Here is a 25,500-nt window from a genome sequence, read left to right as displayed (position 1 = left end):
AGTAGTCTTTGTCGATAGATCTCTATTTTAGTATTTTGTCGAAAGCGCTTTTTTTCACGAATTTATATATTACGAATTTATTTGACGATTTTTGATTTATATCGCGAATTATACTATAGCACATTTCTAATAGGTTTAACGAATTACATGTCATTTATTTGAATTCAAATTTATTTTAATGACTTAGTATTTATTAGAAAGATGCAATTTTTTAAAAAAAAAGTTTTTATATGGATTTGAATGATTGTTTTGAATTCTTAGAATTTTGTGCATTTGCAATGTACCTAAGTAAGTAGCAAGCGAAGCAAACCATATAAGATTGCGTAGCAAGTTTCGGGGGTTTACGAGCGTTAGCGATCAGGGGGCGCAGCCCACTAGTTTAAAGGAAATTCGCTAATTTCTAACCTTTGTTCGAGTTTTTTTATTATTGTACCGCTTAAGTAATAAAAATATATTACAAATGTGTAAGTCTTATTGCAGAAATTATATATTGATAATTGATATAGTATGTTTACAATTTTGTATGTATAAATTTTGAATAGGATTTATTTAATTCTTTTTATGTTTGTAGAACTCCTTTATACAGGGTGCCCCAAAACGAACTCATAAACTCTGCACAGCTAGATTCGGCGTTGGGAGTACATAAAAACTGCCCAAAGAAGCGTTCCTGTACGATCCATAGTTTGCGAAAAAAATACGAAAAACAAAGTATGACGTCACTGCCGGTGCAAGAGAAAACACTTTATTGAACGTATCAACAGCAGTATACTATGCATAATTTAAAGCAGAATATGCGCGGTGAACGTTTTAAACATTATCGTCTTGAAAGATATGCAAATACTGTTGTTGATATGTCCAATAAAGTTTTTTTCTTTCTTTTTTGCACCGGCAGTGACGTCATGACGCCCGGTGGCTGAGCGGTAGCGCTTCGCGCTGACGTGCCACAGGTCCCTGGTTCGATCCTCGGGCCGAGCAAGATCGACTCAGCCTTTCATCCCTTTAGTGGGTCGATAAATGAGTATCCAGCATGCTTGGGAACTAAACACTGGGGGTTCCGCGTTCGGCTGACCACCTGACCGGAACATCTGCTCCTGCACCCCAGAGTCCAAGGTCAAGAAAACTGAGATGGGCACAGTAGGCCTTGGCCTTCATGGGCTGTCGCGCCGGTGAGTTTAGTTAAGTTTAGGCAGTGAAGTCATACTTAGTTTTTCGTATTTTTCTCGTAAACTATGGATCGTACAGGAACGCTTCTTTGCGCAGTTTTAATGTACTCCCAACGAGGAATTTAGCTGTGCTGAGTTTATGCGGTCGTTTTGGGACACCCTGCGTATATGAACAACATAGATCGTTAACGTTGTGTTTTATAATCTGAAAGTGGATAAAATAATTATCCGAAGTGCTTTGCCAAGAACAAAGTTTTCTTGTATCCTGGCTTCACAAAACCTTTCGGTTAAAATGTATTTGTTTAATTTAAACAAATATTATAACTAGTCTACAAAACTGGCTTTTTAGTTCTTTCACGCTGTTCATAGGAAGAATACGGTTCATAGAAAAACTTCAAATGGATCACTTCATTTTAACGATTTTTTAGCATTTTAAAAATTAAAAAATGAAGAGCAAACTATTTCCCACAATTTTTTAAAAGTTTCTAATGATTGGTCTTAATAAAGATTAATTAGTTATCAAATGATGAAAATCTTTGAACATTTGTTCTTTTGTTCATATAATGTAAAATAATATATTCGTTTGACTTGTTAGTCGTAGTAGCCGATATATATATATACGGCGGAAGTGACGTCACAGTTGTACGTCAAGAGGTGTTTACTTCTGCCTGCACGTAGGGCGAAAGTTTGTTGTAAACCGGAAGTGGGCTTATTTCTTCCCTACTATAGGTCTTTTTCTTAGTTTCCATTTCATTTTATTTGCTGGTGGCAACACTAATTTATGCTTTAGAATTTTGTGGTGGCAACACTTATTAGTTTCACTGCTGTGGTGAAAATTTGTATACTATAACGTCACGTGTTATTGATATATGAATCTATCACGTAAATAATTTGTTAATAAATCTATTCCATAATTACACTAAAGAATTAAACGTAATTAGGGTTCTGAAATTGGTAGATAATTTTAGTAACTCCTAATATTTAGTTTTGCAATTCTTCAGGAACTTCAATGTCATATTAATACAGATATTTAAGAAAGAATATTTTATATTTGTTTATGAAGTTTTTTTAAATTTTATAATTATAAAATTGGATTAAATAATAATATATCTGCAGAACCTTTTCAATCAGAATTTACTAAAAAATTTTTTTTAATAAATTTGTTTCCCTTTTAAACTTATAATTTTATTAACTATCGTAATTTAATAATAATATTAAAATATTACACTTGTTTTTAAATCTTATGAAAAAAAAATATTTGAATTATTTATTCTGATTTTATTTCCTACTAGAAAATAAATATCGCTATATTTATATGATGCATTCAATTATACATTTAATTTTATGTTCTTTAAAATTACAATCAAAATTACTCTTCAAATTTGTAAAATTACAAATGAATTATTTTAAAGCGAAGAATACATATATTATTTTGTTAAATACTACAATTTATTATTTATTTAACAAAATAATAAAGATAAACACTTAATTTATTTTTAAAGTATGAAAACTGAAATTTAAAGTGTAATTGAATACATAATATAAATACGTATATAGACTTTTATTTTTTTCTCGAGCATAAAATCAAAATGAATAATTTAAATATTTTTTATAAGATTTAAAATTAAGTATAATATTTTAATACTATTATTAAATTATGACAGTTAATAAAACAATAACTTTAAAAAGGGAACATATCTATTAATAGATTTATTTTTTGTAAAATATAATTGAATAGATACTGTAGCCATATAATTATTTATTCCAATTTTAAAAAGATAAGTTAATTTTTTTTCATAAACAAACATAAATTTATCTTTCTTAAATATTAATACAACATAGGAGTTCTTGAATAACAACAAAACTAAATATTAGGCGCTATCAAAAATGTCTGCCGATTTCAGAATCTTAATTATGTTTAACTCTTTAATGTAATTATGTAATAGGTTCATTAATAAATTAATTAATTACGTTATAGATTCATACATCAATAACACGTGACGTCATACTATACGTCATATTCGCCAGAAAAATGAAAATATTAAGTGTTGCCATCACAAAATTCAAAAACATAAATTAATGTTGTCACCACCAATAACTAATATTCAAATAAAACCGAAACTAAAAACCAGACATACTGTAGGAAAGAAATAAGCTCACTTTCGGTTTTCGGCAAACTTTCGTTTTGCAAGCGGGCAGAAAGGATCACTTCTTGACGTTCTACTGTGACGTCAATTTCGCCGCATACATACTGGCTGCTCCTAGTCATGTTCTTTTTTACATCTGTTTTATATTTTTCGTTTTACATATATCTGCTATTTATAAAAAATAGTTATGATAATTTCAATGATAAATAATTAATAAGGATAAGTTATAATTAATTAATTAATAATAATCCAAAAACACATTATTTAATTATTTTTTTCAAATCTGTATTAGTAGCTTGTTTAAAAAATTTCCCAAAAACATTTGTTTTCTAGGCTATTACTTTAGGCATATTACCGTAGTTTCGACATAAATAGTTATTGAACTAAAATATTTTTGCCTTTCAACTGTTTTTAAAGATTGTTTTTATGTTTTCTTCTTTATGAATCAAAGATTTAAAAAAAATCAGTAAATGGGTGAATCAGTGAATGAACGAAACAAAAACTTCGCGTATCAGTATATTGAAATATAAGCGAATAGAGAAATTATTGAATGGGTATTGCGATTTATGATGGGGCGATACATCAAAGTGTTTTACATCGTCTTATAAGAGGTCCAAAAAATACCATTTAGGTATAGTAAGTTAATGAGTGAAATTTGATAGATATTAGTCGATGTCTTAGGGCTGCTGTGTGCTCACGTTTTTTTTATTTTTCTTTTTTTTTTTTTGTTTCACCAAAATGTCTTAGTCTTATTCTAAAAGAAGTACTCTTACTTACAATTTTTCCAAATTAATTTCATTTAATAAGAGTTTTAACTAACTAACGTAATTAGTTAAAGTCATTTTCAACAAAAACAAAAATAAAACTTTCAAAACGTCCCGAGAGCAGCACTCCTTCAAAAAAATAATCAATATTTGCCTAATTTGTGGCATGACTAGTTATAATCTGAAGTAACTTCTAATATTTAAGCAACTTTGGCGTGAAAGTTTTTGGCCATAATTCGATTTGTTTATTAGTAAGTCTGCAAATTAGCTAGTTAATCAATCAGTATATAAAAAATAAGTAAAACGTTTCTGAAGTTAAATTTTAGGTTACATCAGTTTTATAGTATTTATAGCTTTTAACCCTCCTGGCGTCAAGCCCGGTATATCTCGGGCACGCATTTATACGCAATTAAAATGAGACTTTTTGTATACCACCATGCCAAAAATTCTTAATATATCAGTTCAGTAAAAAGAAATCTATGCAAAAAGCTGACCAGCTTTTAATGGTATTTAAAACAATATACATAAAGAAACCTGAAAATGGTGATGCTATTAAAATGCAAATACATTTTTATCCCACAAGAATAAAATTAAATTCAATCAAAATAAAAATTTTTATAACAACAATATTTCTTAATATTTACTTACCGCTATTTTGATTTCCACTCGTAGATTCAATAATTGATGATGTGGGAACTTTTGATGGAATTTTTTGAGTTTGCAAAACATTTGGCTTCTTTATTGGTGTCGTAAAGCTGTACTGTAATATTTTAGGTTTATTTGAATCTTCCTTTTCGTACTCTATCTTACTAGTAAAATATTTTGCTTTATCATCTTTTCTTTGAAATGGTGTAGCATGCAAATAGTTTCTAGCAGGTGTTTCCCTAGGCACGGAATAGAATGTGCTTTTAGCAGTTGTTTCTCTAGGTGCAGTGGGGAAAATATTAACACCAGCGAAAGTGCTACTTGCGGGTGCTTCTTTCAGTTCAGCACTAAAACTTTTTGTCACTGGTGAATTAACTTTTGCCGGGTCAAAGTTGACGACAAGAAATGGGAATTTAGATGTACCTGGTTGCAAGACATTAAAAATAGTTTCGATTATGTTCTTAGGGGGTAATGTTTCTCTCCTACCAGTCAAAACGGACAAAGTAGTACTTTTTGTGGCATAAGGAGCTATTGTACTTGAGATTATACTACTTTTAGCTGTAGTCGCTACTGTTTTTATTGGAGTCACTTCTCTAGCTGTGATAGTAGGTATTGGCCTTGTTGAGACTATAGCACTAATCGTAGTGACAGGTACTGTCCTAGCTGACACCAAAGCTCTAGTTGTTGTGGTTGCTATCGATTTAGTTGAGACAATAGTTCTATCAGTAGTGGTGGGTATTGTTGAAGCTGGAGCCAAAAATATAGTTCTTACGTCTATTGGCCTACTTGTAGAAGGGATTTTTGTCGTCAGAGCCATTGTTTTTAATGGAGTCGTAGATTTTGTTATGTCTGGTTTTATTGCATTTTTAAATGTAGATGCTGTTGTTGTTTCTCGCATGGGTGCATGCTCCTTAGTTAGAGCTTCTGGCTGTTTAATAGTTACTTCTATTAGTTTCTCTGCTCTGTTTTTATTAAGGTTTGGTAGCTGTTTTTGGTTTACTAATTCTCGATTTAGGTTTGCATTTTGACTATTGTCAACTCGAGTTTGGAATTTTTGACTGACAGTTAGTTTCTCTGCTCTATTTTTGTTTAATTCTGATTGTTGATTTCGGTTTACTAATTCTCGATTTAGGTTTGTAATGGGGCTATTATCAGCTCTATTTTGAACTTTAGGACCTATAGTTGTAGACGAGTTTTTATTTCTTATCCGACTGCCAAAAAAGACTGGTGGTAAATTGGGGTTTCTACCATTTGTAGAAGTTTGTTTGAGAGGAGCAGAAACAGAAGTAACATTGATCTGAACAATCCTTCCGGATTGCAACAGAATATATCGTGTAGTTATGTTTGGTTTCTGAGTAACAGGAGCTGGCGCTGTAGTAGAAATCATTCTTGGCGTGGTTTCTAATTTCAGGAACACTTCATCTATGGAACTTCCGTGGCCAGTGCTTGAACCTAGCACTTTGTTAAACACGTGGTCTTCATCTGACTTTCGAGGAGACTGCGTTTTAAGCTCAATTCGATGGCTGATAATAGGTTTGGGGTACCTGTAGTTATTTGTATAGTTGTACTCACTCACGTTTGAATACGAATTTACTGCATACCACCAGTTCAAAGCTGAGTTGGGACCATTTCGTCTCCCACTTTCGCTGACCACATGATGTCCATCTTTGGTTACATCAATTTTGAATGTAGGTGGAATATCCAGTGGAAGTATTGTTGGAGGTGATGGGATGTTTGTGAACAGTGATGGCAAATTAGTAAAGGCGGGTGGTATCCAATCATCTTCAAATGGAGGAAATTGTCTAATGATATCATAAAGAGGAGATACTCTTTCCATTTCGAAGCGATTAATAACATCTGATTCATCTAATGCTCTCTTTTTTCGTATCCTTTTTTCCGAATTTGAGCAGTTTTCTTGTATTTTCACGGCTTGAATGCATAACCCTTCGACGTATGATAGAAATAAAAGAAGGATAATCAGCCTCTGGAAAAATTGTGTAAATCAGTATGGAACATTATAAAAATAAACTTAAACAAAAATATCCTGATAAAATTTGCATTGAAGGTAGTAATAATTTCTAGACATTAATATAAAGTTTTAATGTTTATTATGAAATTAATATGCTATAAAATTAGTTTAATTGCATTAAGGAATTTGTTTTATGTAGTCCCTTAATAGAGTTACGTATAAACGTTTAACTTTTTATTTATTTTGTTTTTTTATTAGGTGAGTGAGCTTCAATATATACACTGGTTATCATAAATTAAGGAAAAATCACAAAAATAGCGATAACTCTTTCAAAAGTAAGCCAAACCGTGCAAAATTTGCATATGTTGTCCACTAAGAGTAGCTGAGTAAAATTGCAATATGCAAATTAGTGGCGCTGCACTCGGCTTACGTCATCTGCCTGGAGCATAAAAGTCCAAGTTTGAGAGAAAGCACACAAATTTTACTGTGATTGCGACATTGAAAATCTGAGATAGCCAATTCGTAATAATGACCTCTAGGCATCATTTGCCTGAAGAACTACGATGGAGAGCCATCGGGAGACTAGAGGCAGGGCAGAGTCAATCAGAAGTGGCCAGATGGCTAAATGTGAGTCCATCTGTGGTTCATAGACTTTGGAGGCAATTTCAAACCACAGATTCGGCATCTAGGAGGTTCAGTCAAGGACGGCCAACTGTTACGACCAGTGCCGATGACCGATATTTGACATTAAGTGCACGCAGGAATAGAACCGCTACTCCGACACATCTTAGATCCTCTCTTGCTGCAGCCACCGGAAGGTTGGTGTCAACGTCAACTGTGCGCAGAAGGCTCCACGAAGGTGGTCTGTATGCGAGACGACCAGCCATTTGCGTGCCGCTCACATCACGCCATAGGAGAGACCGTTTGCAGTGGGCCCGACAACATGTCCACTGGACGTCAGATCAATGGAGGCCTGTTCTCTTTACGGATGAGTCCAGGTTTAGTCTAGAAAGTGACAGTAGACGTTATTTGATATGGAGAGAACCTGGGACCCGTTATCATCCATCAAACATCCGTGAAAGAGATGCATACGGAAGAGGCAGTGTCTGTGTTTGGGGAGGCATATCCTTAGGAGGGCGCACATACCTCCATGTCTTTCCAAGGGGAACCGTGAATGCTCAGGTTTATCGAGACAACATCCTTGATGCTTATGTGCGCCCATATGCCGGGGCAATTGGTGATTGCTTCCTGTTACAGGACGATAATGCAAGACCACACAGAGCTCGCATTGTTGATGATTATCTTCAACAGGAAACAATTACTCGCATGGAGTGGCCAGCTCGATCCCCGGACTTGAATCCTATCGAGCACGTTTGGGATGCTCTAGGGAGGCGTGTATCTGCCATCAATCCGCCCCCTCAGACCCTTGCCACGCTTGCAACTGCTTTACAAGAGCAATGGCTCTCACTTCCTATTGAACTGATAGACCGCATAATTGAAAGCATCACACATCGCTGTTTGTGCTGTATTGCTTCTAGAGGCAATCATATTCCATATTAAAGGTACTTTTTCTATTGCAAACCGATACTTCCAATTTGTTTATTTTATACATGTGCTAATTTCTATACTACTATTAATGTCTGATAATTTCTTTTTATGTTGTTTAATACCTTACTATGTGTTGTATATTGTGGGTAAGTTTCATAAAATTCCATGTGTAATTTCTTGAGTTATCGCGATTTTTGTGAATTTTCCTTAATTTATGATAACCAGTGTATATATAAAAACGTAATTCCTGTTCTCGCGAAAATATCCTTTTCAGTTTCCGTGCGTCAAAATTCTGCGGGGGCTAAATCTTGCACTTTCTTATAATCTCTCTAAGAAAAATCTCGGTCGGATGAAAATTGGTTTTATTATTATATATTTTTTACCCTTAGACATTTCTGTTCAAGATTATGTCTTATAATACTGTAATTGTTATTTTGCGACCTGGTTAGCACAGATATTGATAAACATACAAAATACAGATTATCATAATATTCATTCACACATTAGAAGAAAATCGATGAATGATTGCTACTTTGTTTTTGTGGGGTGGGGGATAATTTTTTTAATTATAAAAACATATGAATCAGTAATTGATTTGAAATTAAAATGGGTGCTTTGTAATAAAAATTGGTTTTTAAAAACTGTTTGGTCCCAGTTTCAAACTGATGCTAATACAACTGATTATCAGATACAAATACTCTTTTTAAATCAGATATCTATTTATCTTAATTTAGATAATAGAAGGGATAAAAATAATTAAATATTTTGTGTTTCATTTTTGATCTTTTAGTTGCTGAGTCATTTCTTTTCAATTGGTTTGATATGAAAATAAATCCCAATAGATTTGCATTTTAAAATAAAACTAGGGCTGATAAGTACCAAAATGTCATTCTGTTTAGGACAAAATATCAATCTCTTACGAAAAATAGTTCTTTAGGTCAGTAAATAACAAGTGAATGGCTGCTGTACTTGGACTTATCAAAAATGCATCAGATCCAGTTAGCACAAATAGATTTTTCGACAAACTTTGAAACTGTTAGTATGTAAAAAATATTTAGGTTCATGTTAAAGCTATAAATTTCCAATTATATATTCTTTGTCATTATATTTATGAGTAATTGATTTATATAAGTTTATTTAAGCTACACGAAAAGTAAATTTTTATTGCATGGATATCTAAATAATCCTATCAATTAACACGTTTAATAAAAAGCAAAACTCAAAATCAGTGTTATGCAGGAAGTAACACCCAATAGTTCAAAGTACAATATACGATGTATCTTGAATCTATGTATATATTACAAAAAAAAATTTTTCCTTCTGAAATGTATAACATCCTTAAAATTTTTTATTAATTTGCAAATGTTTAATGTATTTTTCGCAAAATTTTTGAGTTATTTAAATTTTTGCTTTTTGTGTAAAAAAGGAAAAATTAAAATCATCAAGATACAATATTATAAAGAATTACGAAAATAATGATTTTGTGCTTCTTTTTTTTGTTTGTTAATGAAAATGAAATAAATATTTCAAATTAATTCACTAAAAAAGAAAAAAATTATTTCAGCGTTCAGAATAAATGAAAAAAACATTCGTTAGATTCGCAATTTACTTGTACTCATTGCTACTCTAAAACGAAATCATTTAAGCTGTTATAAATAAATATTTTTTATGACTTGCTAATTTATCGCTCCATTACTTGCTTTAATATAAATTCATCGTAATAATGCAGAAAAAAACTGTTTAATAAAACTCATTTTCGACGCATTACATAATAATTTTGAATTACTATTTTAGAATTTTTTTTAGAAAAACATAAAAAAAATAGGCTTGATATTGAAGCTTTAGAATTTTTTTTATTATGTGTAGAAAATGCAATTACAAATATTGCCTCGAGGTACTTAACTTAGATGTTTTAAATATGTACCTTAACTTATCGAATTTTATTCAAATTATAAATAAAGGTAAAATTAGCTTTTCTTAAAATAAAAAAAAATAATGTGAAAAATAAATATTTGCTATTAATTATTTTACTCACAATTAAAAATAGATTTTCATATCAGAAATGTTTTAAAAAATTATATATTTATATTTGAGAGAAGAACACAAATTTGATTAAAATATTTAAGTTCTGTAATTATTTACCTCTAGCAATCCAATTTCCAAATTTATTTAATTTTTGAGTTTTAAAAAATGGACACATTTAAAGAGTAAACAGTGATAATTAATTTGAATGTCTCCTGCATACTTTTATTAAAGTAATTATACTCTATTTTAATATATTTGTATAAAACTTATATGAAGAAATTACATCAAATCCTATGAGATTAGTAAATATTCAAATTTTAATAAATAATTATAATTAATATACGTTGATATTTCTATGTCTGTTATTTTATTTTGTATTAAATTTATTAAGTAATTATCTTCTTTATGTAATACTATTAAAATTTAATGAATAATTTGTCCTCTTTTTCGTCATTTAAAATTCAATATCTTTATTCTGTCGAAATAAAGTAAAACTTCGTTAGGCAATACACATTAATTCTAATTTAAGTTTAATTGATTCTTAAATATGCCTTATGTACAGTTAAATGCTTTTAAATGTCATAATCATACATAAATTGCATGATTATAATATCGCTGTTTTGCACACAAATATTCTTTATTAATTTATCTTGATATCACGCTTAAGACGTAGAAAATAATGGGTAGAAAATAAGAAGACATGCTTCAATAAATAAGATTTGATAGTAACAGTTATTATTTAATAAATGGTAAAAAAACATTATGCTGATATAAATATTAATTAAGTTTTCTTAAATAATGTTTCTAATATGTAATAGAGAAGAGTGCTTTTCTATTATATACTATATATACTTTTCTATTACTTCTATAATATTTTCCATGATGCTTTTCTATATATATTTTCTATTATAACTGAACAAAACTAAAAGAAACAGAAAAATTATACGGTTTACTAAAATCTATAACTTTTAAAGACCACTTAAATATTAAATTCTTTTAGCACTTTGGAATAAGTTATAACACAAATTTATGCTCATTGTTGAAAGGTTTAAAATGGGAGACCCGACTCAAAATTTTCATTTAAGAATAATCTGAGGCATTTATTCAAAATATTAGCTATTTATTAATGCTTTACAACTCTTACCATGCTTGTATTTTTAAATACACTTTACTCTGTAAGAAATTCAGGATCAAATTACGGTAAAAAGTGCTGGCACCCTGAGTGCAGCATCCGTAAAAATAATTTTACAGTAAAATTTTATACCTCAGTTTGGACTGCAATATTTATTTATTTACAGTATTTCGTAGCTTTGTTTCTTATTATGCTTTTGACTTATATGAATGTTTTACACATTTTGTTTTTCTCGAATGAAATGACTTTCTGATCTTGATGTGTAAAGTGGTTCCTACGAATGTATTTCTAAATACCAAGCTTCGAAATTTCAGCATTTTCGTAATCTTTTCCTTTGTTAGCCAGCCACATCTTTGGACAGTGAATTATCTAATTGGGTTTGTACTACTAACTTTGAATGCAGGAGTTTTGCTTACTATTACATGTTTTCTTCCTATTGCATGTTTTTTTTTGTAAATATGCTAATAATGCACATTGTAGTTTTATTACAACGTATTAACTTTGTCTCTTATTATACTTCTTCAAATACTGTAAACTATTTTTGCTTTTTCAATAAATTACTTTACGGCCTTTCAATCGGGGCAGGGAACTTTGGGTGACATGGTTGCTGCTCTGCACGCGCGGTACCCAGGACGATATTTCATACCCGTGTTCCCCTTGACCCAAATTGACTGACAACCTTTGTCTGACAAGTGTTGCAACCATCATTCGCTATGCTATCCTTTCCTTGAGTCTATCTCATGGTTGAGTAGTTAGGAGCGCACACTTTGAGTTATCTGTATTCCCTGGATGTCCCTTGCGGAGGCGGGACCGTGCTCTGATTTAATTACAGTGATTCAAGGATTTTACAGTAAATACTAATACACAAAAATACACGATGCGACAGTTTTTTGTCCCGTAAAATTTTGCGGTAAAAATGGATTTTACAATAAAAAGTACAGCTCAACCTAAGTGATGATAATTTGCTCTGTAATTTGGTTCGGAGTTTTTTACCGCGTGGAAATGGATCTGGAAAACGTATGTATTGAAGGTGGTGTTCCGATAAGATCTTTGCTTATTTATAGAGTGACTTGAAAGGAAAAATAAATGTCGACAGAAGCGCCATTTCAAGTTAAAAACACTGACCTACTATTAAAAGCACTCATTAGAAAACAAGAGATTTTCAGTCCTGGTTCCAAGCAATTCTGATAGATTTTTAGAGGCTTAGGAAAAGTAGTGAGTAATTCTTTTCTGAACCAATTTTTCACTATTTGAAAATGTTGATTTTCATAACCACCAAACTCATCTAAGAATGGAAAAAAAAAACATTTAATCTCTAAGTCTTCATTACTGGCTTAAGCTTGAGGTATTTAGACTAGTTTGTGATCTGAATAAATAAAAGCAAATTTTTAGGTAATAACATGAGCATATTTTTCTATTTTTGTTTTGATAGAGTTTGGTTCAAAATGGCTCTCATTCAAGGAAAGAAACTAAAGTAAAAGATATATTGTTTCTGATAAAAATGAGACGATGTTTAAAAAATGAGATATTGTTTTGAATGTATTTTAATAAGCTGAATTGAACAAGAACAATTCTAGTTGGTTTGGGAGAAGGTTTGAGGTCATTAGTTTTTCATACATAAAAAGTATAATTTAATTGTACTGAATTATACTCTTTTTACTGACTTAGATATTTTTTCGCGTCCGGAATCGTTATCTAGGCAAGGAAGTTATTGTTCGTCGAATACTTTCTTATATTTAATACAATGAAATTAAAATTAAATCTATAGAGCTAATCATTTAAAATTGTTATGAAAGCACAGGTTGAAAATTTCTGGCAAATGTACCATACTAAATGCTAATGGCATTTCTGGCAAAAAGAAAACAGCATAATTCTGTTTAATAAAAGAAAAATATACGGTATAAATATTGATAATTTTTTTACTTTCATATAATAAGTGTTTATCGGAAATTATAATTTTTTACCGGTGTAATTATTTTAAGTGTTATATTATAAGGGTTATATTATAAGTGTTTACCGTATTTAAATCCAGTTGCGCAAAAGAACATCTCTGCCACACTCCCTCTACAAGGATGACAACGAATACGCAACCTTCTAACTGTTCGACAGATGGCAGCACAACACGATTTCGTCTTGTTTAATGCATAAGAGCATAATGTTCGATTACATACACAATATACAAGTTATAGAGCATATATATTATCAACAATTGACTGTATTACTTAATACATAACAGTTATCATGAAAGACATTATCAGTAACTATAACCACCAATAGTAATTAAAACCTGTAATATATTTTGAGAATACTGATTTAGAAAAATATTTTATTAAAAATTTCACTTAGAATGTTTAAGACATGCATATACTTAAAACATTAAGTTTTATCAATACACTTCTTTTATTTTTGACAGCAAACAAAAAAAAATATGTGTTTAGNATACATATTTTGTCACTGATTGTAATTGAACATTGCGCTCTTATAAATTTTTAAATTATTTTAATAGTCATGATAGTTCAAACATAAATTTATTTTAACAATCATTGAGAGCAACACTTTTTAATGTAAATTTTTTTTCAATGTGTATTCAGTTTTAAAATACATAATGATGTGCCTATCTTTGCATATCGCAAACTTTAATGACAAATTTCACAAAATATGAATCAAAACTAATCTGAAAAAGATTTACGTCAAATGTCAGAGGAATTTCTAGGAAAATAATTAAATGCTTATTATTCCTTTTCATATTCGAACAAATATCATTTTATTGCACTGCAAGATCTAAGGCAACTAAAATGTACAGACGAAAATGAAAAATGAGAGTGATGCTATCAGAGATTAGAGAATACTCTCTGAAAGGAAGAATTGTGTTCCATTCTCTGTGATTTGGGTGAATTTAAACTTCTCATCACTGCAAGGTCAGGAGGTCGAAGTCACTCAATACGGAACTTAAGATGAGACATTGTTTTAAAACTTTCCCTTTCCCTTAATCGTTTTCAACGGTTTAAATAAATTGTTTGCGTTGTGTAATCACATCTTAACATGCTAAATGTTTTAAGCACACAAAGTAGATGATACATTGTTTATACCCTTGCTAGTTACTGAATCATTGTATTGACAGCTTATGCAGATTTAAACGTTTCGTAAATTAAAGTTTTAAAGGCCTATTTAGCAGAAGAATCTACCGATTCTTAGAGGTTTATGTTACGAAACTTTTCCATGTTAAAAGCTGATTACTATCTGCAAGAACTAGCAATCGGCTTTTTGAGTTTAACTTGAACTTATAGGTTGAAAGTATTATTGAGTTGCAAAATAGACAAGAATTTGCTTGACATTTTGTTAATGAGGTGAAAGATCTGTTATGGAAGGAAAATGTTTTCTTCATTCTTCTTTGCGGATGTAGGGTTTACGAATTAGATCACAATATTGCCGATACATATCGTTTATCGATGTTTATAATTTGTTAATATTTATTGAGTGTCAAAATATATTTTGATGGATATTGTGTGTCGATATTCATCGATATATATTGCTGTCGATATTTTTTGATATTTATTGTGTCGAATTTTATACTTATTCAAGACATAAAGTGAGAACATAATTTTAACATAGTTTTCGTAATATATAAAAAAAATCGACATTTTTTAGTATAGTATATTGATTAGCAGATCCTTAATATATATTAAATCAGCTCTATAAGTGATAACTTTTAATTTTAATAACTGAGTTTTTACCTAGTCAAGAAACTACTCGGTTTTTTACTTAATTAATTTTTTGTTATTGCTATAAATCGCATTTTTTCGGCATTTTAGTTTGCATTTTGTCAAAAAATTAAGTGAAAAATTCCGAATTTTCTCAGTTTTCTCATAATTATTTAAATAATCCTGCTTTTTGTTAAGTTCAAATTAGAAAAAAATTATTGTTTACCTTATTTTTCATGATAATTCTTAAATTATGACGTGTTATTTACCCAGTATTTTACACATATTGATCAAAAATAGTTTTAAAATTTGTTAGGTGAGTGTTTTTTCAAGAATACCGATTATTTTTCCACGGTTTCAACATTGTTTTAAATCGTTTTCAATTTATATAAGCATTTTGTAAACTTGCACAGATTTTAGTGATTCAGGAACTCTAAGTGCAAGTTTCCCTAACAAAATTATTAAACTGCTAAACTATTTTTCCTTTAATAAATGTTTTTTAATTATGACGAAAGATAAAATATGGATAGTTTCTATGAATTAACCGCAAAATACTATCACAAAACATGCATGCTTAAAAATTATTGAATTGGTTATTTCGATGATTTATATAGCTGAAAAACTTTTTCTATGTCCTTTTGGTGTATTTTTTAATTGTACAACCATAAATATGTATTTAAGATTTAATTAAAAACGTTTAAGCTGTTCAATAGAGATGACCACAAGGCTCAGAGCTAAACAATAATAAGCCACCTCATTAAACTTATCAGATTTAAAAAAAAATGGAAGAAATTCCAAAAACTTGAAAAAGTACCTTTCTGAAAAACAATACCATTCTGAAAAAAAAAGTATGATCAAAAATACCAGAATATAGAAAAATTCCACCAATCTTTGATAATGATTTTGGTAAAATTAACAATAAATATGATCTGGTTATATGTGGTAAAATTTGGTAAATGTGCAAAAATTTGCAGAGTCATAAGAACAGCAAAATCAGCAGAGCATAAAATGCATTTATTCGGTTAAATTTACTTTTCAGTTTTGTATTAATTACTGAATGTGTGGTAGTAAGATTAACTATGATTTTGAAAACTGGAATTTCCATATAAATGGAAAAATTACCAAACGAACAGTTTAAATGCAGTATATTTTACTTTTATTAACAAGAATTAGGATTTCTTTAACTAATATGTTTAGCAGAATATGTTTCTCCATGTAAGAGGTAATTCAATATAAAGATGTCAGTTCTGGGAAAAATTTCACTTTCTGTGATGATGCCACAATAGGCATTACATATTTCCAAGCTTTTAAAATTTCTTTAATTTCTTAAACTTAGTTTTATTAATCACTCTTAACCAAAGTTTAATTAAATTAAACCAATTATTTAATTTTTATTACATTTCATAAAAAGGGAATATAAAATATTTGATCCTTTTCTTAACAATCAATGTAACTTCTAACCTTTTATTTCAACACTATTGTAAGACTCATTCATTCACTGTCGCGACAAAATCGTAAACAAAAATCTATTTATTACTCTTTATTTTTAATTTGTTATCACAAAAACGTTTCAGTTACATGGTTATACTAATTCTATCAGTCTTTCTGACAATTTGCCTTCGCCAAATTATTTTCAAACTTAATATTGTATATGGAAGGTTGGCTCTATTTTTGGCTATGTTATCTTTCGATAAATCGCCAACCATAGATTTCTTCCCATGTTCCTAATTGTCCGTTGGGAACAATTTATTCATTTTTAATTTAGAATTACAGGTGTGAAGATTGGAGGGCCTTTTGAAGCCTCCCAGTCCCAACCGTTGAGTATCAATCTTAACAGAAATTCGCGATTTAAGAGAATGTTTATGCTGATCTCTTTAGGGGCTTTCCTTTCCTTATTTTTATATTTTTTTAATGTGACCATGTTTAATTTAATATTTACTTAATAAATCAGTTTTTCTTAAACTATTTTCTTTATTTCTCTAAAATAAATATCCCTACTTGATGTCCACATTGAAATATATCTCAAACAGCCAAAAGTATGCTTTATGATACAATGATGCTACTTGAACTACCACTAAAATTCAATTGATGATCACTGCTTCTACACTTACTAATAAAGTTCTGCAAGATTTCAAATACACTCACCCAAATTTAAACTATATAAATCAAATAAAATGAATTGCTTGAAACTCTGTTCCTGATTTAGTGAATCAGCTCCCGATTTGAGAATCTGACATTTTCCCACAGAATTAACATTGAAATATCATAATCGGTTTGGTGAAATGCTCTACATTCAACGTTTAAAAAGTTTTAATTCTTTTTTTTTTTCAAATTTCAAACTTTTACAAAATTTACAAATTTGATAGTTTGTATGAATCTCTATTATTTATGAAAACATACATGTCTACCTATAAGTCATGGAAATAATAATAAATACAAATTTCAAAATTTTGAAAAGTGATTTTTTTTCCTTTTTTCTCTCTTTCGTAATTCAAAAGTCTGGCCTACTTTGCGTGAGGTCATAAATTTCCTTTTGAATTTTTTTGTGCCTTTTCTTGTTATAATATTTTTTTTGAAAAGACATTACCTCAATATGCAAAAAGTGATTTCCTTAATGAATAAAATATTTCAAAACATAAAATTCAATATGTCTGTTTTCTTGTGAAAATAAAGAAGAAATAAACGTGATGCATATAACACAAAGCAAGGAAAGTAATTGAAGTAGCACTTTCCAATCGGGTTGACATTTTTTTAACATAAAATGTTTTTAGGTTAAAAAGTGATATATGGAATTTATTTTGCTTATTTTTAAGTAATTACTAAGGTTTAGATTTCGAAAACATCAATTTCTTTCCTGAAATAAGTCACAAGCAATTCATCCTGATTAGCTTAAAAGGGTTAGTTTAACATAAGAGTATTTAATTTTAAACATAAACTGAAATAATTTGTTTTTAAAAACCTAGAACAAAAAGATTAAATTTAATAACTCAAATAAAAATTCTATCTTTTAATTTATAAATTCCAAGATCTCTTGTATAACTCAGCATGTCACAAACATTTTTAATTTAACATTTTAATGGCTGATTTAGAACTGAAACGAGAGATCGATTTAAATTAACATTCGAATATGCATTTTATTATTGCGATAGTTAATATCTTGAAAAGAGTTCGGCCAGCTTTATTCGCTATCGCCCCCTTGGGGATTTCTCTCTGATTGATATTTTTTTGTCTCTAACTTATATTTTAAAAAAGTTCACAATATCACTATCTCAGTCAGACAGGCAAATTTTTTCTTCCAATGACACTTTGGATATCATTTTCGTCAAGATTTGCTGGAAAAACATGACGAAATTATTGATCATAGTTTCAAGGAGTTCGAAACGATTCTTAATGATGGAAATCTGGTTGTTTATATAGTTGTTCTAGTTGATTATATAGCATTGGATTAAAAACAGATCAGCACCATGTTTATAATTATTCTGCTTTGTTTAAAAAATATTTTTAGATAAATTATATGAATATCATTAATTTTTCGAAATTGATTAATTATAAACATCGATTAATTAATCGAACTTTATAAAAGCATTTGCTGTTTGAGAAGGTATTTATTATATCTCAAATTACCTATAATAATTATCGTAAGTAATTTTTTAAGTGGTCCATTTTTTTCCGCATAGTACATATATATCTTGTTTAGACGTACTTTTTATTATCCGTATTAAAATTAACGATTATGTTAACGATGTAGGAGCAGTTTAAGATAATTTAATTAATAAAAAAAGAACTATTTCACTGTCTAAAAAAAAGAGGAAATTAAATTAATAATTGAAAAATTCAAAATTAAAGTATTAAAAATAATTCAAAAGTGAAGTAATTTTAATGTTCAGATAAAATCTAAATACTTTCCAAAATTAAGGATTTGACATTATTAATCCTTACTCTGATTTCATTTTTTAAATTTATTTATTGGATTTAGGTTATCATTCATTGTGAAAATCCATCAGGAAAGTGATTGGGAATTGATTTTAAAAAGGGATTTTAAGGATATTTGAAGTTCTTAGGGTTTTATCGAAAGAAGGGTGTTTAAATACTTTTATTAGATTTGCAAAATAATCACAAATTCTAATGTTTTCTACATTTAATGCAGTTTTTTAAGATAAAAAATGTAATTGAAGAAAAAATTATAAAGAATTCAAAGTATAGAAGAAGATAATTAAAGAATACATTCAGTTTACCTCATAGATGCGTTAGACAAGGGTTTGTGCTTATTATTTTTGCAAGCTTCCATTTCAAAGTGTAAATCAAACTTTTCATACTGGGAAAGTTAGCATTTATGAAAAGAGCAACATTAATTTGTAAATAAAACTTAATATAATTTATGATTATATTCTTACAAAATAATTAGAGCAATGTTTTTAAAAATAGTATCCTACGTACTTAATTTAAATTTACCAGATGGCAATTTCAAACACTTATCCTAGGGGGCAGAAAAATTTGAATTACTTTTTAAGAAAGTAAGCTTTCTATTCCTTAGCGTGCGCAATAAATATGACGTTATTATTATTATTTTTTTTTTGTATCAAGCTTTAAAATAATTCTTCAAAATTTCATAACAAAAGTAGAGAAAAATATTGTGTCTTAACATTACCTAATTTATTATGACTGATTTTTTCTTGCATGAAATTAATATATTTATATCAAAGCTGCTACATTTATCTTTTTCATCTTGATTTTCCAAAATTAATAAACACAATTATTAACTTGTTAAATAAGCAAAATGAGAAGAAAATTACGTATGTTAACTCTTTTTATGATATGCTGACGTTTGTTTTAAAACGTTTTCAATCTGCAGAGAGGATATATAAGGCATCATCATTTAATATTTCAGCAAGAGATAACAATAGTGATCCTCCTTTTCATTTAAATTATCGAATGATTACATCTTATAAAATAAATATTGATTAAGATAGTGAATAAAATAAAGAATATGAGAGTGAGTGAATGAAAGAGTTAATCCATAATACGAGAGTAATGAGAGAAAAAACAGTTAATGAGTGAAAGAGTGCACGTATAAATAACACGAGGAAAGAAAAAAGCGAAGTAAGATGAAACGATGCATCACTGACAATCATTATTATGAGAGTCACTTCGACTCAGGGGATAGAGCGTTCGCTTTCCAATGAGGCGGCCCAGCTTCAAATCCCAGCGGTGGCTGATTGATAAGAATTCTGCACAGATCCGCACCAACCTCAGTGCTTGCATAAAATATCCTCAGTTTTAGATGGATCATGAATTAAAATCCCTTTGCCATGTAACGCAAATCTGGGTTAGCTCCATCAAAAATTTTCTACTATGGGCATCTCATCCCTATTCAAGAGTGCTCTTGTCTTCTGGGTGGGTTCGAATTACAAAGCTACGCAGTTGAACACTGATAGTCATAAACTCAATATTCGGTCAACTGTTCAATGCCAGTTATAAAATAAAATAAAATCTACAATACGAAAACCATAATTGATTTACATAATGATATAGTTTTGGACCGAACAGTTCGAGACCGAATCGTTTTTATAGTTCGAAGACCATAATTGATATAATTGATTTACAGAATGATATATTTTCTTTGTGACATAGCGAGTTAATAAATGCATTAAGGAATTGTTTAAAGAGAAAAAAAAAAGGGAAGGAATGTTGAAATGTCAGAATTAACGAGGGTGGAGGGCCGACGTAGCCTGGTCGGTAGGGCGCTGGCCCCATGTCCGAGAGTTCATGGGTTCGAACCCCTGAGGGCGAAGACTCCCCATGTAGTAAAGTGACTGATACACGTTAAATCTGTCGAGTCACAAAAGCCCTCCATGTTCCCATAACAAATCAATACCTCTGGGGGTACTGGATTAGAGATCGATCGTTCTCTGATTCAGGTCAAAATTATGATCTGTGGATGAATGAATGGATGTATGAATGGGTTCGCCCTATAAACGGGTGTGACGTACGGTGTGGCAGAAGTCACATTCTTGCCCATAGATGGCGCAACTGGAAAACAAGAACAATCGCACCCCCTCTGTCTAAAACAGGCATACGTCAACAACAACAACGAGGGCGGAGAAGAAAGGTATCAAGATGCCAGTAAAATGAATGAAGAAATCAGTGAATTGCTGATTCGATGAATTTTGAATTCGACAAATTATTAAATCGCCGTATTTAGGAAGAGACGAATTAGTTTTAAAAATATAAATTACAAAAACCAATAATTAATGCGACTATAGTCTCTGACCATTTTTTTTGTATTTATATTTAGTAATATTTAAATTTAGTAATATTAAGTTTAAGTAATAATTAAATAATTAAAATGAATTTAGTAAATTATTAAATTTAGTAAAATATTAAATTTATAAAATTTTAAATTTAGTAAAATATTAAATTTAGTAAAATATTAAATAATTAACTTATAACAATTACATTCAATAATTTTTCCACTTGCTATATAAAAACTTATAAAAAGTTTACATTGAAACATTTTCTATAATACGAAATTTGTATTCATGGAAAAAAAGTATACGTCTGTTTTATTCAGAATACAATTTTTAGTATATTTATAAGTTTAAATTCATTCCATGAAGACCACATTTTTCGTTTGAAATTTTCATATCATTTGAATGCGAAGATATTTAATATGTTTTTGGGAAAGAAATTTCCATTTGAGTAATCCGTAAAAAGATAGATTTGTCATATTTTATTGCGTTATCAGAAAATTTATTAGAAAATGTGTAGTTTTCTTATTTTTTTCCTTCATTCATAACGCAAAATATCTATGATTTTTTCTTTCTACCAGATTTTCAGTGATTTCAGTGATTTTAAATGAAATTTTTTTCCGCTCATTTTTTTATGGTTAAAAAACTGTTGCGAAAAGGAATTGCATTGAGGAACTTTAACATATTTTTAAAATTTTACTTTATAGTATTGGACTTATCCAAAATTCTATACCCAACTCTCCCATTATAACAATCGGTTACGAAAAGTTTAAAATATGTGTTATAATTTATATCATATAAAACGATGATACATGTAAAACCAAAGAACTTTCTATTATTGTATTGGTAAAGAAAAGCTTGAACTGAGCTATAAATAGATCAGAAATTAAATTTTAAAAACAAACAGTTCATAAAAACAAACGAATTATTCTATGATTTTGTTGCACAGGTGATATAAAAATTTAGAGCTATGTTTTAATTTTAGATTTAGTTTTAGTAAAAAAAAAAAAATGGAGAGAAACGAGTTTTTTCCATCAAGATCAACCAGAATTTACCTCAACCTTTAAAATTTTTGGCTTAGCCCAAATTTCCATTTTTACCTATTTTTTTGTCATGAAGTATTTTCTATTCCTAACTTTTTCCTTTGTCAGCATACATTTCACAAGTTATAGAAAAAAAAAGAATTAAAACTGCTGTCTCCGAATACTGAATATGTATTTGTGTATTTACGGAAAGTCTATGAATAACTTATTCCAAAGGTAAATTCTGAGTAGTAGTGGTACGAACATAAATCAAACAGGGATTAGTCTAATTTAAAAAATTAAAGAAATGTGTACTGTAAAAGCGGTTGTGTCATATCTCTTCGGAATTTAAGTCGAACAATCAAAAACATTCCGTGATGGAGCAATTAATTTCATTTCAACACAGAATCGATCTTTCATATACTCTTTAATGGGTGAATTCACCAAACTCACGCTCACTCACACCATTCATGAATTATTTTCACTTCAGAAAAAACTCTAATGAGGACGTTCTTAGCATATCGATAGAATATTTTTCACAGGGCTGCTACTAAATTCTGTAACACTGCACAAAAATATAAATTTATTTTAATCATTTGGTAACAATTCCTACATTACATTATGACCACCCTGCTAATAACATGTAGGACCACCTTTAGTCCTCAAAACTGCTAGCACCCGCCGTGGCATTTACTCCACAAGGTGCTGATAGGTAGTCTGAGGTATCTGGTACCAAGAGCTCACCAACTGGTCCTGCAATTCCCTCACATTGCGAGGGGGTAGCACGAATTTGGTTTTCCAAGTAGGACCACAAATGCTCGATTGGATTAAGGTCAGGTGAATATGGGGGCCAAGACATGACTTGAAAGTCACTGGAATATTCCTCGACAATTCGACCCTTATGAAATGGTGCATTATCCTGTTGGTAAGGTAAACACCATCCCCCGCAGGAAAAACTGCTGCCATGAATGGGTGAACCTAGTCTGCAACTATGTTCAAGTAGCTTACAGGCGTCAGGGATTGTTCTATGAGGATTATGGGTCCTAATGTGCCCCATGAAAACATTGTTCCTGGGCGAGAATCCATGAAAACCTAGGTGAGCCCATTGTCATGGATGGAGGGTGGTCATGATGCAATCGCTCTTCGGGCTAAAAGAGCGCATTAAAAGAATTCGTGTAAAAATACGAAGAAATCCACATCGTTTTGCTAACAAAATGGCTGCAGAACGTGAGTCGAAGAACTCTGCAAGTTATATTAAATGAAGATCTGGGTCTTTGCCATAATCGCAAAAGATAAGTTCTAGGTTTGACAACTGTACAAAAATTAACAAGTTTGCAAATCTGTAAGGTATTGCTGAAATTGCAAGCTTTAAAAAGTGTTTACAGAATAATCTTTTCTGATAAGAAAGTATTTTGAACAGAACAAAGGTATAATGCTAAACATTGTATTGTATATTCAGCAAGCTTCAGTGATATACCTGAAAGTGCTCGAACTGTACAACGCTTTCAGAACAAGAATTATATACTGGCTAAGGCTGTAGTGTCAAATATCGGAAAATTTCCTCTGGAATTCATCGATAACGGGGTAAAAAATTAATGTTGAATATTACAAAAGGAAGTAATTGTCACACATTTATTGTCACATGCTGACAGATTGTATCCCAAAACGAATTGGATATTTCTGCACCATCACACCTAAAACAACACTGGCATGGCCCCATGTCAATTGCCGGAAGATTAAAAAGCAAGAAGATTGGCCCCCTTCTTCACCGGATCTAAATCTTTTAGACTATTGTGTTTGGGAGATTCTAGTGTCGAAAGTTAATACTAAGCAGAAAAGAAGTTTGGGCTCTCTCGCAGCTTCTTTATTCCATGAATAGGATAAATTATCTCCTAAAACAATCCTATCCTTTGAAATTATGCACTAAGGACAAATGCAAAACATCAAAAATTAAGAATTGAAAAATTCTATAATTAATTCGAAATAAATAAAACAGGAAGAAGCATAAGGTACTTGGCTATAAAAAATGTCTTATTCTCTTTCTGATAATTTTCGGTAGACAAAATTGTTCGAGAACAAATCTTTTCAAACATTCCTCTGCAAATAAAGGGTGCTATATATCATAATTTTTCCTATAATAACTTTTCCATTATTAGAATGAAAAGGATGTTCGGCTGAAATGTTCTGAAACAACAGATGTGACAATGATTTTAGTTATGACCTTTATTTTTCAAATATAGATTGATTATAATTAAAATATCATTTCCTCTATATAGTTACTTTCTGCTATAATTTTTATTAAACTAATGCGCAATTATAAAAATTTAAATGAAATGACATGAATAAAACTCACTATCTCTAAGTAAAACGCTTTTGTGATTATACTGACAGCAATTAAATTGAGTTAATTGAATGAACTAATTAAAAATATTTCAAAACAAATAAACATATTGCATTGGTTAGGAGCGAATTAAAAAGAACTTGAATTCCTTTGGGGAAGTAAACTCTGAATTTTATTAGATTCCGTATTTTCAGAATAAATTACAGAAAAATTTACAAAGTTTATTAAGTTAAAGAGTGAATAATTAAAATTTACTTCACTTTAATCCAGTGTCCTTAAATGCAAATAAATATTTACATGGGACAAAAGATATTTCAAGTTAATTTATATGAAAATAAGGTACTACTAAGCTATAAATTAAATTTATATTTCATTAAATACTGAAAAGGCAGGGAAAAATTAGTTTCCCAAAAAATCATTGTTTCGCATGAAATTGTCGACCGAAATTGTCAAAGAATGAGGCCTTTCCTTGTCACGATACTTTAAGCACCTCATTTTTCCACATTTGGGATTTTATCATCAGTTTAAAATGGAAAATACTATATACTGAGTATTATGTTTATATTATCATTATATACGTCTAAAATATAATAAATATCCGTATTACATATGGACGAAAAATTCTAAAATAAACAATTGATCAGTATTAATTAACATTAGATACTATAAGGTCTTAAAAATATCTGGCTAACACAAGCATGAATTGAAAAAACAGATAACGAGATTAAGAAAAAATTAAAGAACGAGACAATATGTTGTTGTTGTAGTTAATTTACGTCGCACTAGAGCTGCACA

The 25,500-nt window shown here is 29.9% G+C and overlaps 2 protein-coding genes across 2 annotated transcripts in view; both read right to left on the bottom strand.

The window, feature by feature from the left end:
- The window catches only part of LOC107440194 (uncharacterized), a 40,516-nt gene extending 37,084 nt beyond the window's left edge, over window positions 1-3,432 (bottom strand). Inside the window, exon 1 of the mRNA XM_071179238.1 lies at window positions 3,373-3,432. Coding sequence (XP_071035339.1) covers window positions 3,373-3,432 — 60 coding nt within the window. The remainder of the gene's footprint in view (window positions 1-3,372) is intronic.
- Window positions 3,433-4,009: 577 nt separating this feature from the next.
- Window positions 4,010-25,500, bottom strand: part of LOC139425318 (uncharacterized) — a 55,119-nt gene continuing 33,628 nt past the window's right edge. The window contains exon 2 of the mRNA XM_071179304.1: window positions 4,010-6,703. Coding sequence (XP_071035405.1) covers window positions 4,715-6,703 — 1,989 coding nt within the window. The 3' untranslated portion in view covers window positions 4,010-4,714. The remainder of the gene's footprint in view (window positions 6,704-25,500) is intronic.

The sequence above is a fragment of the Parasteatoda tepidariorum genome, chromosome 3 (assembly GCF_043381705.1).
Source record: "Parasteatoda tepidariorum isolate YZ-2023 chromosome 3, CAS_Ptep_4.0, whole genome shotgun sequence".
Classification (NCBI taxonomy): domain Eukaryota; kingdom Metazoa; phylum Arthropoda; class Arachnida; order Araneae; family Theridiidae; genus Parasteatoda; species Parasteatoda tepidariorum.
The sequence above is the reverse complement of the archived record's forward strand: the minus strand, read 5'-3'. Positions and strand labels throughout refer to the sequence as shown.